Below are 19,856 nucleotides of genomic sequence, written 5' to 3'. Positions count from 1 at the left end.
AAAGTTACACTGACAATCATCTCTTTCCCATTTACAATTAGTGCAAAATGCTGCAGCCAGATTACTGACTGGAACGAAAAAGAGAGATCTGTGTTAGGAGCCATATTTGTGTGTAAAGCCTTTAAAAAGTCTTGCAACTGTATATGTGGTATGCTGTGGCCATATATTCCCTCAAGACCATTAAGGTCTGCTTCTCAGTCACTTCTGATCATCCCGTGGTCATAGCTTATTTCAAAACTCTGAAATTACATCACTTCTCTGTCAAGCTTTAGGAAAAACTGATGTCTGGAACTGTGATTGGAGGATTGGTTGCTTTTAGGTTATTTCAAGTAAACATTGTGAAAGTCTCTGGCATAAACCCGTTTATACTATTTTGCTTTACTGTAAAGCACTTTAGTTTTAAATTTGCTTTAGAAAAATGAATTACCTACTTAGTTTTAAACTGCTGTAATATCTCAAATATTGGGAAAATTGTAGGTTTCCAAATCTTATTTATTCTATTATTTTATTTTATTTTTCATATTCTTACTTTAGAATCAAAGCTTAAATCTAAATGAAACAGAAAGGGATGGGCAGTGTTGTTTTGTGAAGGAACCGTTGCTTTAGTAGCTCAGGTGATGTAAGTGGGTCACGAGAGTCAGCTTGCCTCCACTTGCTGGTCTTTCTCGCGCCAGTCCTTTTTAGATCTCGCGCGCGGTTTCGGTGTGTTTTCGCACGCTCTACTGTCGACCAATCAGAGGGCAGCTTTCCTAAGCAGCGTCCCGTTGCCATGCAGTTGTCCTGAGGTCCGCTGTGTCCTGTGCGGGAGTGAGGGTGAGTTCTGCAGCTCATTTTTCACACTTTATTTCATTAAACACTCGCTTTCAGTGATGAAGTTTCAAACTTGGCGTGCTGTTTCGTCTTAGGCTGCTCTAACGTTGCTTTACGTCATTGTATCATCATAAAATCATACCTGTGTTGGACAAGGTTTGGCTTCAGTAGTGGGTCACCGGCAACATTAAGGCTAAAGCTTTGTGCATACATACATACATACATAGCTGCAGCCAGGTTAGTGAGTGAATGTGAGTGAATAGTAGTTTTGTGTAACTGTTGGAGGTCAGCAGACAGCTGTAGTTGCGGTAGTAACCCGACAGGAGACAGACACGCCTGCTGTCCTGTGTGTCCAATCCCACAGCAGGAGAATTAGCATACCACCAATGGTAAGAGTCGGGCTTTCTCTCGGACTCTTATAATGTGAAGTTGCCAGATTTATCTCTCAGTTGCAGCACAGTGGAGTAAAGATAAAAAAGTGTGTCAAGTCGAGAAGACACTAGGATACCTCACCAGCATTGTACTGTTTGCGCTAAAGGTGGATTTGGATTTTATGTACAACATGACATTTGAGGAACTAAGTGGGGATTACTCTCAGGAAAGGTAAATAATTTTGATTATTCGTATTTTAAAACTTCCTGTGGTTTATGTGCAGCTAATCGCATGCATTAATTAGATAAGTGCACGATAAAGATAAATCCAGGTTTGTGGGGGATTTTGCCTGTAGCTGCTGTGTGGACGGTGTGTTTCTCAGCGAGCTGTCGGTGCTACAGTCCGGTGTTTTTTCAGTTAACCGCTCCGGTCGCGAGCCCCGGTCTCTACTTAGCTAACGTAGCTGCTGCTGTCTGCTTTTAGGTGACCGAAAAACACCAGACTTCTCACAGGAGAGCTAATTAAAGCTAGTCAAAGGGACTCAAACCGCAAAACTGACAAGAGTTAGCTTGTTTTGTTTTGTTTTGTTTTGTTCTTTGTTTTTAGTGTGGTTAAACAAACTTTGCACGGCTGTCAGTTGTGCTCGAAGTCAGGGAATACCGGCTGGTTAGCTAGGAGTCCGGTTAGCTAACCAGACGGAGTACGGTGGGAAGTTTTTCGTGTGTTTGCGTGTGTGTTAAAACTGCTGTTGCAACGTTTATTAAAGTCAAATTGTGTTGCAGAATGGACACGGTGGCCAAGGCTTTGGAGGAAGTCCTCACCTCTGCGCTGCCACAGGGAGGCATTACAGTCGGCGTCTACGAGGCTGCCAAGTCGCTCAATGTGTAAGTGCAACGTAGCTGTCCTGAAGTTTGCAACAAGTTGCCCCTGTGTGGAAGCAACCCATGCAACATGAACATGCATGAGCTCATAGACTAACAGCGCCTCTCTCTCTCTTTCCCACAGAGACCCTGATAATGTCGTTCTGTGCGTCCTGGCTGCAGATGAAGAGGACGTTAAAGACGTGGCCCTGCAGATCCACTTTACTCTCATTCAGGCTTTTTGCTGCGAGAATGACATCAACATCCTGAAAGTCAACAACACCAGGCGCCTGGCACAAATATTGGGTGGTGGGGGAGGTGGAAAGCAGAACGGGGGCGAACCTTTGGACCTACACTGTGTCCTTGTCACTGTAAGTGTCTCTTCCTCTATCTATGTGGTTTTATAGCTAAAAGCATAAGATTTTGTGCACATACCTGAAACTCTTACTCACATGGGGAACTTGTCAGTACTTGTTCTTGTGAATTTAGTAAACATGAATATGACTCCTCCCTCATGACTTCTGAGGAATCACGGTGGAGGAAAATACCTTGAATCTACCAGCACATACAGGAACTATCTGTATCTTGAAGTAAACAGATGAACAGGCATTTACATACTTTCGTTTATATATATTTTTAGAGCCCACATTCTACATCATGGAAGGACCCAGCTCTGAGCAAACTGAGCAGATTCTGCAGAGAGAGCCGCTGCATGGACCAGTGGGTACCCATCATCAACTTGCCTGAACGATGAACTTTAACCAGCGACAAAAATGTGTCCAGAGACGAATTTTATCTGCACACAAAGAGAGGCGTGAACCCTGATGGACACAGATTACCATCCATAGATCAAATTCCAAAGCACTGCTGATTTGGGGGGGAAGAAAATTCCTGGAAGAAAAGAGGGGAAAAAAAAAACCTTTCTGTCTGTATGAGATGATGTATTTAAAGGATGAGGAGGGAAAAAAAGCAGGGGGTTGGATTTTCACAGGACTGTTTGGAGTTGCATCTGTCAGCCTTGGCAGTCGAGATGAGATGGCGAGGCTCTTGTATCATCACAAGGTGGAAATGGCGTGCTTTTTTTCTTTTCTTTTCTTTCCTTTAAATGTGACACTGGCTGGACACAGTACAGACGGATACTATCATGTGTTTGTTTGGTAAAGGCCTCTGTGACGGAGAAGTCGGAAAAGTGTGGGGAAACCAGAACGTGGAGCCGTTGAGTGGACCAAGGCCTCGGCCTCTCTCTGCAGAAACAAAGCACTCGTTGAAACACTGGACCTACTGCAGTTTCACTTGTTTGATTAAAAACTGTTAATGTTCACTTTGCTGTTGTGATAATTTATATTTTAAAAAAGAGAGAAAAAAAGGGAAGGGCTACACATCCAGTGAAGACATTCTGTGTATCTAGTGTTTCTAATACCAGCTGGCTTCTTGCCACAAGTGAAATAGTTCCTTTGTTACAATTTAAATTATTTCTAATTATATTTAAGTGTATTTATGTTTCTTTTTTCTTTTTTATATATATCTATATAAAATATTTGTAATATCTGAATACGAGACACTTATCTGTATTTGTGTCAATAAAAGTATTTTGTTTTTGGAACAAGAACGGCGTTTGTTGATCTCTCCTTTGCATTTCTGGAAATTTTAGCAAAGCCCAGCTGAAATGGGACCTTTAGCAAGTGGATCACATGTGGATCACAGGGGTCATGTTGGCCTCAGTGCCATCTCTGAGCTAAAGAGAACAATAATCCTCGCAGCTCTCTCTGCTCCAGCTTCTGCCTCTGTCAGCAGGACCTTGCTCATTCATCCAAACAGGTTCCCGTTTCACCAATACTCTGATTTGTTGTTGGCAGTTTGCATTTTCACTAGCTGACTTCCTAATCAGGTGGGGCGGGGCAGCGGGGGGGGGGATCACATGCCACACCATTTTTAAAAATTAAATAAAATATTGAGAACTACTGCAGGTCTCTTGAGGGTTTGCTCAAAATATGCTGGCTTCTCCCCTCAGGACCAATATTGTGCAGAGTCCTTACTGGAATACAGGAGTGGAAAAAAACTTGGAGCGTATTCTAAACAAGGTTTGGCACGCAACCTTGTGCAAGATGATCTGGAGCGCTCCCGCCACCCCCTCACCCTCCACCCTTTCCCTTCCCAGCTATGTCACATGCAGGTGATCTCTCTGGAGTTGAGTTTCGATGATGTCACAGGGCTGGAGTGAGGCAGGCAATCCCCTTCTGAAAGTGCACAGTCATGATCACGAGAAGGGCAGTAGCCTGTCCTTCCGTTGCACAATCCAACTGGCTCTGTGTGAATTATTTACTGCTGCTCAACTGGACTGGCTTGCTTCTCTGCCGTCAGAGTGAATTTACTAGTTTTTTGCCAGTTTGGTGGGTTTTGTGCTCTGCTTAAATCTCACAGTTTGAGCTGCATATTGCAGAGGGCTGGACTTCAAAACAAAACCCAGTGCCTCAGTAATGTTTCAGCTGGTCTCTGTTTTTACTACATCACCCAGAAGCCTCCACTGCACTCAGAAATGCTTAAACACTTAAAGCCACTCCTAAGTGGTACCTAAATCACAATGTTCCCGTGCCCTAGAAAATTTCCCACAGGCCCTGTGGTTTTACAGTTTCAGCTAGCACCGTGTGAAAGGTCGCCCGGCTTGTGACTGCAGGGAGTGACGCTGGCTGATGTAACGTGGCATCTCTGTGATGGAAAGGGAAAGGTTATTTTAAGATGTGAGCAGCGGAGGGCTGATGTAAGCTCTGTAATACCACTTTTGACTTCCTTTGAAGTTTATGCTGGATGTTTTTCCCTTTTCGTGATCGGCACCTGGTGGTCATGTGCTACTGCAGGGAAAAGTTCACTGTTGTTTAAACAGAGAGCAAAGTTCAGTTAGCTGCTGAGTCACTCTGAACCTCGAATATTTGGCTTGTGCTGATGTAACCTAACATCCTGAGGCAGTAATATAATGAATTGAGATCTGAACATGCTGTGCCCTGCCAAGATCAATTATCATTTTAATAGGTGCATCTAGCCAAAAATCAGTGCAGTTTAACCCAGACTTAGAGGGGGGTTGGTTCTACTTTATGGCCATGTAAGGCTGTTTGATTAGGCTGTGTTATACTGAGATGCTCTCCTAATGGCAAACAAATTATATCAACAACAGGAATGTAATTAATGGACACACCTGTCACAACAATACATATCAGCTGCACAACCGTATGAATATGACCCGTGACACACTTATCAGCACTGTTTAAACATTGCAGGGATGTTGCACAAGACTTGATTTACTCCAGCCAGGAAAGTGCTGTCCTGCTCTAAGGATTTTGCTTCACAGGGGGACGGCCATCTCCTCGAGATGAAGTGTCAGAATATAGATAGGCATGGACGATTACACCCTAAGGTATTTAGGAGTTGGTTCACTAACTGTGTGGGCTGGTGGAGTTTTTAAGCTGGTGGGTGCATGACAGCCAGAGCAAGAAGTGAATCGGAAAAATGAGGTCACGTCTATGGAAATGATAAATATTGATAAGGTACATTTCACCAGTCGCACCTGTCCATGCTAGTTTGGAGTTTCCCTTATGTTTCATGAGCTCAGCTATAGGCAGTGGTGGAAACTTACATGACAGTCCCAGTTACGTCAGCATTTTTAAATGTGGTTTTCAAATTAAAAGCCTCAGAGAGCGAGAAATTTAACAGATGCTTTGAAGGCTGATTTATTTTCAAAATAAAAGCCTTCTATTTCAGTTTTCCAATGTTTTGTTATATAACTTTAAACGCCATCTCAATCCAGCTTTTTTTAGCTACAAAACTGTGCAGCTGTTATAGTAGGAACAACCCCACCATGATATTTCCAGAAATTGCATACTCTAAATCACTAAAACTAATAGATCACATCACGAGTTTCAGCATCATCATTTTTATTGTCACATGGGGCCCTCATGAAAGTTCCTGCAGAGTTTTACACAGCTTTGGTGTCAGTGTGCCGAATCATATTGACTGAGAATGCCTATTAGCTTATGAGGGCATGCAGGGCCTTTAATCATGTTTGTATATTCTAATCTTATCATTGTTAAAGAAACTGAAGCTGTTACTTAAATGAAGATTAGAAGTTTCTGAAATGTTCCAAAGTAGGAGTGTGATAACACGAATAATAAATTGACTGAAATTTGACATACAGGCAGCACTAGCATGAAAGTACTCTATTATTTGCAGCACTGTTTATGGGTGAGTTGTGCATTACATATTGTAACTCAAACAGGAAAAGTACAGGTTAGCTGGCAATGGAGAGATAAACATGCAGCTGGGACTACCAGAGGAACTGAGGTGCAACTGCACTCCACACCCTCCATCATCCATCCTCACCCTGCCCTTCCTCTCCCACACATCAGCACATTCCTACACACTGACACTGTAACTGCCAGGACAGACTTTCATAGTGGGGCACATGGTCAGTGAGCTACCCTGCCAGCCACTGCCCCCCCACTCCCGATTCTCACATTGCTGCACAATGACAAACTGGGACTGCTGCAGTGGCCTTCAGGGGCATTCATGCCTACAGATGTCTGTAAAACATCTTTAATGGATGCTTTTACATGCCACCCCACCAAGTTTTTAATCTTATCAGGGCCTGTTTTTATTTGTCATATGTGTAATGTTACAATGGCAGATGCTAGTTGTAATAAGGTCAGGCTTCAGAGTCCATTGGTCACCTCAAGCACACAACCCTGGCTGTAAGTACATAAGCCTCTGCCACCTTCTGTTTGTTTTGTTTGTAAGGGCCAGCCAATCAGAGGAAAGCCCACTAAATTTTTTTTTTGTAAAAAAAAAAAGCACTATTTTCAGCTGCAAATCTGCAAAGGTACTCTAGTAGAGTCCGTTAATAAAAACATGGAGCTAGAAATGAGAACAGGTCCCCTCTAAAGTTTCCATTACAAGTCTCTATTTTTAATAGTCTGTACTATACTAACGATGCTCATGTTTCCTGCAGTGACATTTGATCTCTGAGGGACGAGCGCCGTGAGAAAACAAGAGTTTCGCCTGTGTAGCTTTTGAACAATAAATAATAGGTGACATTGATTTTTTTTTTTTTTTCCATCACTACGTGGCTGTATGTGTGAGAACTGTCACATCCAGCACTGTATTTCTGCAGTTGTTACAATAGCTGACAATATGCCGTTCCTGTATGATCTTCCCATTGTGTGGAGCAGAAAACGTAAAAAGCTCTGTACCCACCAGCTGCCATGAAACAAGGTCAGAGAGACCCAAGAGGCCACCAGCAGAGAAGGAAAACAGACTCTCAGGCTAAGCAGGCTGTGTCCCAAAATAGTTACTATCCAAGAGTGGTGGAAATCAGAGTGTTGCACTTTCTATATTTAGCTTTGCACACGGTTTTTAAACTGCCCTGGTGAGAGGCCCGAGGTCTCTTCTCTCCCAAGTAAGAAATACATACATGTCTAATGAGAGGAAGTAGCCCCAGATAACACTATGGACATGAGAGGCCAGCATCGGGTTCCTATTCTGCATAAATCTCAGCATGGATAGTAGCAAGGCTATGCAGCACAGCACGTTTTTATTGAGATATTAGTACAGTATTGGACTGTAGGAATGCTTCACTTTATTAATTTCAGTTAAGTCTTCATACAAATGTTGGAATATTAATAAAGACAGTTATCAAAATGCAGATTTTGACAATTAAATTAATCTATAAATGGTACAATAAGGCTGTTACAGAGTCACTGTGAATGGACAGAAATTAGGACATGGCAGTGGTCATCTGAATTTTTTCCTTAGGAGGCATACAGGACTCGTTTATTGCAAGTAAGAAGAACTGACAGCTTAGACAAAAATCATAAAAAATAACAATACCATTGATAGTAACACTAGATCTTGCTGATTTGAAGACCTGAAAGTACCCTTTGGAGAAGGCAACAATACCAAAACTGCTGAAAAGCGGAGCACCTGGTAAGTGAAACACGATTTTAACAAGTTCTGCTCGTGACATGTAGACAAAACCCGATGGCACAATATTGTTACAAATCACTTTCATCCCACAGATAAAAATTGATAGAAACATCTTTAAAGAAAGTACTCCCAAGTTAGAATGTTCTTCATCATACAAGGCAAACATAAGTAAGGCTTTAGAGTGAAGAAGATTTGAATTAATACTATCTATTCTGTCTTTTTTTTTTTTTTTTTTTTGTAAAATTCACCATAGCAGATATTTTTCTCCCAGCAAATCACAACATACAGCACATGCCAGACCGACACCCTCATCCCCACAAACACAAAAGTGAAAAACTAGAGCAGTTTTAAGAGAGTGGTTTAAAAAAATAAAATAAAATAAAATAAATCAATGCACACACATTACGCCCACATGGTGCCAAAATGCTTAAAGATAATGATGTGCACGTTCACATGACTAAGACACTTGTGATGAGCGAGCAGGCAGGGCTGACACTGAGTAAAGATCACTAGCACGTTTTGTTGTGAGAATCCTAAAAATAATGTACCGCAGAAAGTTTTCACAAAGGACGGTTAAAACAGTCGAATTCAGACACCATTAAAAATATTTTTAAAATGCAGTGTCATTGGTTTTCTTGGTCCCGAGGTTTTATTACACAGTGTTGCTTCATGTAAATCTGAATCTGAGCACTGATCGTCTTCGACCAAAGGTGTTTATATGGAATGAATATCAACATGACGGTTCATTGAATCAGCTAAAGGAAACACTATACAAGGTAATTATACTGCAAGGAGATTTTACACTATCAGATTACAGCTGTAGTACCAGAGAGGAACAGAGTGAACTGAGCTGGATGCAGATTATGCAGAAGCAGCTGGGGGCTGCTGCAGCTGGGATGGGTTGTAAAATACTTTGCGTTACTGGAATTTAACACTAAGTGTTACTGCTCCAATCCAAAATACATCACGGTAACATCTGAGCAGAACCCGCCCCTGAATTTAGTGATCCAAACCGTACAATACTCGTGGCACATCTTTCTGAAGCTTTCACTGTTCTCCTTGGATGACACACTTTAAAGGGCAGGAGGGACACTTTGGCTGCATGAACCCATTTAAGGCAAACCAGGGAGATGAATAACAGTCACTGCCCACCAGGTATGACGCTGTTCACATATCAGGAAAGACCAAAATCCATCACTGAGGATTGCAAGTGCTGTTGGGACATTTCGACAAGGATATCTGCTTTGATATTACGTACTTGGAGGCAAAGTTTTGTTAGTGGTTAGAGCTCAAACTGAAGAATGGGTCAATATTTTCAGTGAATAATACAGGGCTGCTGGAACAGGCTTCTGGTTTCTGAACACATGGTAATGATGCGATCCCAGTCCACTCCTCCAATTTCTCCCAACACAAAACAAATACAGGAACATTAATAAGCCAAAACAAACAAACAAACAAAAGAAAAAAAACAAAACAGATAAAGGCTAGGTGACATCCACTACAATATAGTGCAGGGTTTTTTTTCCTTGAAGGGGTTGTCTGAAGCAGGGATGCCCGTAAGGAGAGGGTCATTTCTGGCGTTTTCGGTGCAGTAGTTCATAAGGTCTGCAGAGGCCTTGGATACCTGTGGAAACAATAAAAAATAAATAAATAAATAAATAAACCAACACATATGAATGGAGAAAGCTTTTAATGGATGTCTTTGTTGCAATGCGTAAGCACACAAAGTCAATCCATTTGTAAACACAACACATATTTATGTACTGCTCAACAATTATATGTTCAAAAGCTTTGAATCTTTAGCCTGGTTTTAGAGTGCTGCATCACATCTATTTGAGATGAACATGTGAAATAAGGATATCCTTAAAAACTCTAAGCACCACTGTATCTAAACATGTGACCATCGTGTCTGTCTCTGCCAGGTTTGATGGAGTAAAGACTCTGAAAAAAGAATACAAATTACTAAACAAATTATGGTCACGACAGGCCACAAAGTGCCTCAAATTCATGAGTTATCTTCCAATGCTACTGCTTGTGTAGAAGCAAGAACTTTTAAGAGAAGCAGTCATGTGATTGGCTGGATAATCCCATGTACACCCCTCACATTTGACCAAAAACAAGAATTTTTCCCCACACTCCATTGATATGTTATTCTGCAGAACTTAAACGTTTTTGTAATGTGTATTTTATTTGTTAAGGTATCGCATAACATTGAACATGAGCAATTCACTACACTTTGAGCCATTAATTCAATTTTATTTTATTTATATAGTGACAAATCATATGTAAAGAGAACATTACACCCCCCCAGAGCAAGCACCCCTGAAGCATACGTTGTGGAGACGTGGCTTGAAGGAGGCACTGTACCTTTATCCTCTCAATGCTCGCCTCTATTCTCAGCTGGTTCACTGTCCGTCGAGCATGGGTGATGTTATTGGAAGGGTGAAGCTTTGAAGACATCCTGGGCGATGCAACACTGCAAGGAAGAATGGAAGAGGACTGGATGAGGAGGAAGAAATAGAAAAAGAATGCAAATATGTTTGTGGCAAGATCGCACTGATGTAAGAGGCCAATAAAATCTAGTTTTGTTTTCAGTTCCTGCACTTCTATCGAAATGATGATTCCAGTCACTTGGCACTGAACGTGTCTCAGGTGTTCATCACAAGCTATTAAATGATTTGACCTTATGTAATGCAGGTAATGTGTTGCATACCAACAGCTCTATAGTACACAGACAGGCCAAACATCCACATTTCCTTTGAAATATGCAAATTCTTTTTGTTTTGCCAGTGCATACTTGCAGCAAAAGTGTGTGAGCTGCACACACTCTGCTAACTAAGACAGTTAATGAAGATCAGAAAATGCATGCTGTGTGTGTTTGCACCAAAGGCTACAAGGAGTTCACAGAGTTTTTCTGATAATCATTAACACACAGAGCGAACAAGCCCGGACATCATTCGCAATCCAGCTCCGATGTCGCTCTTGTGCTCTCTTGCTTCCTTTTATTGCCACGTGTCTGTGTTTCCCACAAAAACAGACTTATTTCCTGTAACATCTTTGCATAACACACAAATGCCTTCTTGTGACACACCTTGCTTTGACCAAAACCTTTCTCAGCAGAGAACAGGAAGCCTAAAGTACAGCTTCTCAGAAGTTTGTGTCGAAACTTTGTGCAAACTGTGACATTTAATTTAAATCAACAAACAGTGTGCCTGAAATATATAAATCAGTCCACCTGTATGCAGTTACAAAAAGGCAATGCTTTTTCATTCAGGCCTTTTAAAAGTTGCCTTAGAGCGTATTTTTGGTTTTTATACTCTAGTTTTAGCTAAATACCTACAGGGCTCTATTTTCTGCTTTGCAGAGATACCCTGGTGTTAAAGCACAATCTTTACTGATTTAGAAACATGCAACCAGAAAAATACAAACAAGTATATTATTATTACTATTACTACTTTGTTTATGTTTTAGTGCACAAATGCTCCAATTACTGCATCCACTCTGAATGGGCACAGGATTGTGTAATGAGGCCTCGGTCACAGTAACTGGAAATGATACAGGAAGGTGCTGTAAACGAGACACACATGAACTTGCAACAGCCACAGACAGTCCTAAAGCCAGTTTTAGTCCAATGCAAACATATTGTAGAAAATGTTTATTTTGTTAGACCCTGTCTGCAGGATGTAGTCAGTCCAGACAGCGTCTGATGCTGTAGCCAAATCACACTGCTTTTCATTTCAAGAACAAAGAGCGAGGGAGGAATAAAGACAAAAAACGGAAACGTGAAGGGACGGAAGAGTTCTCCTGGGAAGTGCCTGATTGGAGTTTTATTTCCATCCAATGACAAGTAAAGACTTCAAAAAGAGTGAGTTCGAGTGATGACTCAAAGTGCTGAAATGTTATTGATATCTTGTGAGACATCAAAGAGTCTTGCATCACAGTCTGAGAGGGTAGAGACATCCTCATCTTTCTCATAAAGGCGAGCCACCAAAAGGTGAAGAGGACAAAAAAATCCTTTTATCTAAACATGCTGAGTCAAAGTCTTTTTTTTCTTCTTTTCAATGTGTGGAGGAATTTTGTGCAAGGGACATGCCCAGGCTTAGATTTTTTTTTCTTTTATTATTATACTGAAAGAAGCAAAGATTTTTCTTCAGGGATTTTGAACCTCACTTCTTGACCCTAAAAATCTCCGCAGGTATAAAGTTTCAGGCTGCACTTTTACTTCACCTGCTCCAGATGGGCTAGCATTTTCCTGCTTCCAGATAAAATATTCTGGTATCTTGGCACTATCAAGCAAAACCGATTGTATAGTGCAATATGCAAACACAGTCCAACAACTGCTGATCAAGTACTACAAAGGAATACTGCGATAGCATGAGAAATGCAAACAAGCTTCACACGGCAGGTCTGAAGTCAAAAAAAAAAAAACTTGGGCTGGTCCCTTCTCTCAAAATCTCTTCCTGCAGAGAGGCTAATCATCCATGTCTTGAGTTAAAGACTGCTATTTCAGGTTCAGCAGCAATTACACATTCTGCAAAAGAGAATAAAAGGGCTCTTAATCACAGATCAGAGGTGCAAGTCAAACCAAAACAGATTTAAAAAGGTACCACGTTTTATTTTGCTGCCAGCGTGATTCAGACAAATTAATTTAAAGGGTTTAAAGGGAGATTTATTCTGAAATTTTACCAAGTTTTTCTCTTTTCTGTATAAATTATGCTGTGCTATGTTAAGTGATCGTAACTTCTCACTTTTCTATGTGCACACTGTGTCTTAAATAAGAAAACTTCCATCGTTCTGCTCACAAGTATGCAGTCATTCAGGTGTGTTTATTGGACGTTCTAGCTAATTCACCCCAAGATCAGAAGAACTGCAAACAACCCAAGAGCTAAATCTCAAATTCCATAGTCTATGTCTGAACACACGATAAGACTTCTAAATGATGTCCTTTCGACATACAGAGTAGAGATCCTTGGCCATAATGTTTGGCCATAATGCATGCTGTGTTTGGTGAAAACCATCAGGACAAACAACTCCTCCCAGCTGTCAAGCACGGTGGTGGAGGCATAATGATTTGTGCTTGTTTTGCAGCCACAGATCCTGGGCACCTTGAGGTCGACCATGAACTCCTCTGTCCATCAAAGTATTTTACAGAAAACTATGCATTTCGACACAAAAGGATATCTGTGTAGCTTTTCAGTCATCCAGGTCATGGTAATCTAAGGAGCTTGGAAAGAAAAGAACAGTTCCTTAGAGCTTCTTCAGAACTGAAGAAGCTTCTCAGATGAAAGGTGGAATGTCTTCAAGAAACTTAAAGAAGTCCAGTTGCTTTTCTTTTCAAGCTTCAAGATTACACAAAAGGATACAAAAAGAACAATTATACAATTTTTCTGTAATGTTATATCTGTCTCATAGAAAAGATAGCACCTAGATTTGTTGGCCTAATGAAAGATGTCGACTATAAAAATGTGTTGACGCAGAATTTTATTGTTGACACATCATATCATGTAAATGTGTTTTTGTAACTGCAATACACTGCAGGAAACTAAGCGGGCAACTATGCGCCTATATTGTCTGCCGAGGGTGCACTCAATGCTAACGAAGAAGAACGTGGCGCAAACAGCAAAACAGGAGGACTGAAGAAAATGGAAATGGAGATTTAAAAAATTTGGAAGCATTGAGAAAGTAACAAAGTAACATACAAAAAGTAAAGTTAAATGCAGACTGTGCAAAGTGTAGCTTTGCTTCCACAACAGCACTGCTGCAGCGCATGAGCATTTAAAACGGCAGCACCCTGGAGCTGTGATGTCAACTCTGAATGGGTCAGTTTTAGGGAATTACACCATCTGAGAAACTATGATATACAACCAAATTTGTGATTAGTAACAGTCTTTTCTAATTCTGTTTTGTTCTGTTTCACTAGTACTAAGCACAGGCGTGAAAATGAGTTTGTCCTTTAATGAGGCTCATGCACCTCTCAAATGGCTGAAGTCATGACAGAGAGCGACTTTTGCATTGTTATCAGCAGCTGGGAACATCATCTCAAAAATAAGAGAAAGCCCCACTGCAGAGCTTGTCCACTGCAACTGTGAACTCTTGAACTGAATCATCTGTAAACTTGGGTAACTTGTTATTTTGGACTGGAAACTAAATCTTTTGGATTTAATGTGAAAATTTATTTGAACTTATGGACACAAGCCATTTTAGTTTCCTATTTTTATCTGGGGTTTTTTTGTTTTTGTTTAAATACTACTAGCACTTTAACTTGTATTACTTAATACACTGATTATTTTAAAATTAATTTCCTGAGTCGTTATCTTAATTTGCTGTAGAACAAGACAACACGGTGATTCACAGATGGAAGGAATAAGGTGGGGAGAGGTACTAGAGCCTGGAAGGAGAGGTCTGCTCACAGGAAGTGGAGATAAGAGTTATTGCAATAATCGTTGCGTAATCAAATAATCAAAGAAAAACTTGCAGATTAGTCGACTACCAAAGTAATCTTTGCTTGCAGGCATAATAGCAATCCATTATTTAAATATTAGTTGCTGTCAGTAACCCTCGAGTGTATTAAGTATTTAGACTGAGACACTTTTTACAGCTTTGGCTCTCCACATCTAAAGCCTGACATGTGAAGGGAACTAAAGAGACCTCCACGAATGTTATTTAAGATCAAATTAAGACAGAATTGAAAGTTTACTACTTTGTGGTGATCATTTTAATCAGCATGTGTGGTAGAAGGAAGAGGCAGGACTCCCATTGGGACTCAGAAGTGATCTCTGTAGGTAAAATGAGTCAAACAGTGCAGCCCCTGTGATGTGATGCCAGATACCACCAGCAGCAGCCTGGCTGAAACTCTATGGGAGAGCACTGTGAGCATGAGTGTGTGGCATTAACCACCACCATGTACATACAGAAGCTGGGCAAAAAAAAAAATTACCTTCAAGGATCAGAAAAAGACCACCTCCTTTACAGCACAATACACACACACACATGCATACAAGCAGGCAGGACCACCTACTGCACAGAGCAGCATGGGCCCGCCACTCTGCTGTATCTTACACACACAAACCCACCCGCACACATGCCATTCATTAGCACGGTGTTCAAAGTGCCAAGAACAGGGAACCATTATGAGTCAATGCTATTAACAGCAACACTCAGAGATGAAAAACCGTGTGTGTGTCACACTAGTACTACACTGCAGCTTAAACCCAAAAAAACCCTCTTAAAATTGGCTGACGAATACAAATAACATACATTAAAGGCTAAAAGAAGAGTCAGTCTGTGTGGTCTCTTCAGCGAGTATCTCGGGCTTTTTAGATTGGAGCAGCTTTTGTAATAAAGTAACACTGCTTTAGGGCTTAAGTATTGCCGGCTGTACTTCACACTTTAACTGACATGAGGTGATGAGAGGCAGGCAAGGATCAGCCCTTTGTGCATGGAAAGCTCTACATTTAGTTGACCCAAAAATGACAGATTGGTAATTGCGGACTGCGTTCTTCTGCAGATACACCAACTGGTACTGTCTTCAGTAAATCATCGCTAGGACCTTCTCAGAATGGGGTGTTATTATTTGGGTTGTGGAGGAGCTGGAGGAAAAAATGTCACAGTAACCTAAATGTTCAAAAAGCTTGGATTATCTAAACTCCTGCACGCACGCAAATTTGATGCAAAAAACGAGTGCTCACAAAAAGAAACTCTAAATAAAATTCAGACATAAAATACAGAGCAAAGCAAACCCATGCAGGCCAGGCCATCTGAGCATGGAGTTTATAACATGGCGGTGAGAATATAGTAAAAGACTTGGAGGCAACTATGTCTTTGATGATTGAGAATGGATGTTTGTAGTGAAGGCTTTTGAGGTCCTTTTAAAGTCAGAATCCTTCAAATTTTTATCAAAGCAAGCTCAGCTTTCTGACGCCACTCCTGCAGCCACAGTGATCCATTGACTTTACATTCAGTAACTGCAATTGCTCAGTGTAGTTGTTTTACCATGGGCAGATTCAACCTTCACAATACCTCCTGTATTTTTAGTCTCTGCTGATGCTAATAGAACATTTCATTCTGACACAGGGAAACACATTTTATAAATGATCCTTTTTCCTGCAAGTACAGAACATGAAGGACATTACTGAACTGTCAGATGACGAGCTGCAACCTAATCTCAAGTAAGGAAACAAACTGTACTGTCTTGCTGCCGTGTGGGAGCTACTTGTTTGTTAAATCAGATCAATCCTGCAATTACTTCTTCACTCAAGCAACAATTTTTACTAAAGAAAAAAGAAAAGCATAGACCATGCGCTCTGAAGTCGTGTTTCTGACAAATTGGCTGCATGACGAGTGCTTTCTGCAGTATCAAACTACATCTGCTGACATTATGCATGTGCAAGCTGCACATACATGATTATGCACAAGAGCCTCTTTTTTATCTGCAAAAATATAAATCACATTTGATAGGTGATTATTTCAAAAATACTTGAAAATCTACTGTCCAGACTGTAAGTGTTAGTGCTTTTCCAAATAAAGCAGTGAATTGTGAAAATGCAACATGCAGACAGATGTCTGCAGCTTTGAAAAGAGTTTAAAGACCAGGACTCCAGCCACAAGTCATTATACTAGCTGTTCCCCTTTCCATACACACACACACACACACACACACACACACACTTAATTGTGCTATCTTTCTCGACTACAACCTTCCCCCTGCCAGTAGGAGTTTCCTAGTCTGCAGGCAAAGCTAAAAGTAGCTCTCTCATACTTTGTGCTGCAACTCAGCACTTTTCCAGCTGAGTGAAAAACCGTCTCCTGCTGTACCTAAAACATGTCCCTCAGAGCTACTCTGCAGCCTGCTTTACTATAAACACTGCCCTGTTCTCATAAGGTAACGGTGCTTATCAACCTTACTAATACTCAGTCATCAGTCCTGATGCTGAGCAAAGCGTGATTGTGTTTATAAACTAGAAGGGAGACTCTGGCTGCAGAGTTTCTCAGTCTGTGAAAAAGAAGGGGCGAGGCACAACACAGACGTGGCGAGCTTATACTTGTTTTATACTGTGAGAACCACAAGCCTGACATCACTACTTTCCCACCAGAAAAAAGAAAGAGGTACTTATTAGGCTCTGGTTTGTCTGTCAGCTGCTGTTTGGCAGTTACAACAGCAATGATTTTGTCTGCCAAAGAGACAATAGAGACTTGGGACCTTTAACACAATTTATGCAAATTAACTGCACAACAAACTTCTTCTTCAGAAATGCTCATTAGTATTACTGTGTTACTGTAACATTTTGCAGGCCCTGAGAACACACAATTTTGCCATTCTTGATAAGACTTGTTATCATAAGCAACAGCTGGTACACGAGCACCAGGGCATCTGCCATCCTTAATTATCAGCTTTGTTGAAACAACTCATTAAGTCAGCAAGTCGCTTAGCAGAAATGTTCATTAATAATTTAGCATCGCAGGCTTAGGGTTAGGTAACTTTTTAGCCACATGCTGATGTAAAACATTTTATTAAAGAAAAGAAAAAGCTTCCTTTCTCATTGAGTTTCATACATTCAATTGTGCCCAACATATTAATTTTTATAAGCTCTCCATTTGTGTATGCCAAATGGTTGAAAACTACACTTCGTATAATGCCATATTCAGTTTGCCTCTCAAAGACACCCATGTTAAAATGCCCAACTTTACAGCAGAATTAAACATGTTTACAGCTTGGTATTAAGAAAGGTTTCTTTTCTTTCCCTCCTTTATTACAACTGCATGAGACTGAATTTAACTATAATTCACCTGTTGAAATTATATAAAAGGCATAAACTTATTATGGGATGTATTAATAGAGACTTTGCATGACAAGGAGTTGATATATAGGCCATAAGGTATCAGCTAGGGGTTGTCTCAACTTAAGCTTCAGTTGTAGGACCAAAGACTGGTCAGTGATCATCTGGAATCCACTGGTCAACCAACAATCTGCAGTGATTGCTTGCCAATCAGCGGGGAAATACATGCTTTTTTCCTTAGCAACTAGAGGTTGCTAGGGGGCCACCACCACTTTCTACGTCTGTGCGATTGAGGCCTAATTTGATTCACTGTAATGAACCCTTCAAGCATCTTTGCCCTTGGGTTTCTTAGATAATTGAATTGGTAAAAGAATTGGTAATTCTTGGACTAATAAAATGCAGGTAATCGGATTAAACAACCTGACCAGTAAGTCTTTGTTTCAGTCTTGATGGGTGAAATATTTACATTTTTCTCAGTTTAGAAAAATCTTAGTTCAGCATAATAGCCGTCTTCCATTATACTAAAATTATCAAAGAGAAACTCAAACCAATGGATGACAGCACATTGGTAATATCCATCTTTTATACAAAGTATGCAATGGATCCATAAAAAGAGAAGGATGTTAATCTAAACCTAAGCTTAACTCTAAATGTTGGTGATGCTGGTGACTTAATCGATGTTAAGAAATTAAGCATATAAAGCACTTTGGATGTAGAAGGTCTGAACAAAAAAATAATTGAAAAAAACAGAAGATATGCCCAAATTGCTAAATTTGGGAGGGAGACTGCTGCTTAGTCACTAGTGATAAATGTATATAAGGGTTCCAGGTTTAGCATTTGCACATACATTGACAAGATACAGAGCTGCAGCACCACCCCCAGAGCTGCAGGTTTGGCTGCTAAGATAAGTGAAGCTGACTGACCCCACCCAGCATACTGGCTGCACACTCTGTCCACAGGGAATACTCGGAAGTTCAGCGTTCCTTATGATTACCAAGACTGTTTGATTGAGATCAGCTAACAGTCATTCCTATCCCTGCGCAATCAGATAGTTTCCAGGAAAAGCAGCAGGACCGTTCAAAGATTAATGGAAAGTTGTTCACATAAGACATGTAGTGCTAAAAATAACACAGTATATTTCATGATACAGTCAAGTTCAAACCCACATACCATGGCTTCTCAGAATTAACTGCACAATCCTGTAACTTCTGCTGCAGACTGACTGGATCAACTAGTCTAATCACCTTGCAGTGTCTCCACCAACAATTCAAGCTGCTCCTTACATCCATCCATCCATCCATCCATCCATCCATGTCTGCATAATAAATGTAATGAGGGCTTTTAATTAACTTAAAAGAAAAAAAAAAAGGGTATCAAGTATATTTATCTTTGGCCAGTAAAGTTGATTTTGATTAATAATTTCAGCCATGACAGTAGACACTGTGTTATATATACACATACATCTGAATCCTAGCAATGCAGAAAATCCACATAATCATCACTACTTCACATTTCAGGTGTCCTGAGACATCAGCATTTACGTGACTGCCACGAAAAGATGTAAACCTTCAAAGAAAAAGACGAACAACCTGAAAATATGATGCCTCCAGCCACAGCTGTTGCCAGTAAGGAGGCATAAATAACAATCCAGCACACCGGAGCAAACTGCAACACAGTCCCACAGTGTCTAGACAGAAGACTAGACTGGACTCATTTCTCCAGGGTTTCTAAATCCTGAATTCATGCACAATTACTCGAGGCTCATTCTTGTCCAAATAAAGTATGAATGATTCCTTGTTTCAAGCACAGACTGAATGGCTGAGAAGTTTTGCTGCAGAAATTGCAACTCAGCCCAGTTTTTCTACAAAGTCAATTCAAAAGCACTAGAAGCTACAAAAGGTACAAGGAAAAGCTGCACATGAAGTCAGATAAGTTGGGTACATCCATGAAACGGCAAGTAAGAGAATCATGTCCTTAAACATGATGTTATTTGGGTGAGGACTGTGTGAACATAACTGCTGTACAGAGAGTGGCTGATACAGCGCACAAGAGGAGCAGCATTTGTGTC

General features: G+C 40.6%; 2 protein-coding genes across 3 annotated transcripts in view; one reads left to right on the top strand and one right to left on the bottom strand.

The window, feature by feature from the left end:
* Positions 1-681: 681 nt before the first annotated feature.
* gadd45aa (growth arrest and DNA-damage-inducible, alpha, a) lies at positions 682-3,648 on the top strand. 2 transcript variants are annotated; one of them, XM_005476050.4, is made up of 4 exons: positions 682-813; positions 1,965-2,066; positions 2,188-2,413; positions 2,683-3,648. In XM_005476050.4, exons 2-4 carry the CDS (start codon positions 1,966-1,968, stop codon positions 2,794-2,796), a joined length of 441 nt encoding a protein of 146 aa, XP_005476107.1. In that variant the 5' UTR covers positions 682-813; position 1,965; the 3' UTR covers positions 2,797-3,648. The 2 variants fall into 2 exon arrangements, with proteins under 2 accessions (XP_005476107.1, XP_003437826.1); XM_003437778.5 differs by lacking the exon at positions 682-813 and adding an exon at positions 1,241-1,413.
* Positions 3,649-7,648: 4,000 nt separating this feature from the next.
* Positions 7,649-19,856, bottom strand: part of gng12a (guanine nucleotide binding protein (G protein), gamma 12a) — a 30,846-nt gene continuing 18,638 nt past the window's right edge. The window contains exons 2-3 of the mRNA XM_003437779.5: positions 10,380-10,488; positions 7,649-9,636 (exon numbers count right to left, since the gene is read on the bottom strand). Coding sequence (XP_003437827.1) covers positions 9,511-9,636; positions 10,380-10,472 — 219 coding nt within the window. The 5' untranslated portion in view covers positions 10,473-10,488 and the 3' untranslated portion in view covers positions 7,649-9,510. The remainder of the gene's footprint in view (positions 9,637-10,379; positions 10,489-19,856) is intronic.

Source organism: Oreochromis niloticus, linkage group LG18 (assembly GCF_001858045.2).
Source record: "Oreochromis niloticus isolate F11D_XX linkage group LG18, O_niloticus_UMD_NMBU, whole genome shotgun sequence".
Taxonomy (NCBI): domain Eukaryota; kingdom Metazoa; phylum Chordata; class Actinopteri; order Cichliformes; family Cichlidae; genus Oreochromis; species Oreochromis niloticus.
The sequence above is the reverse complement of the archived record's forward strand: the minus strand, read 5'-3'. Positions and strand labels throughout refer to the sequence as shown.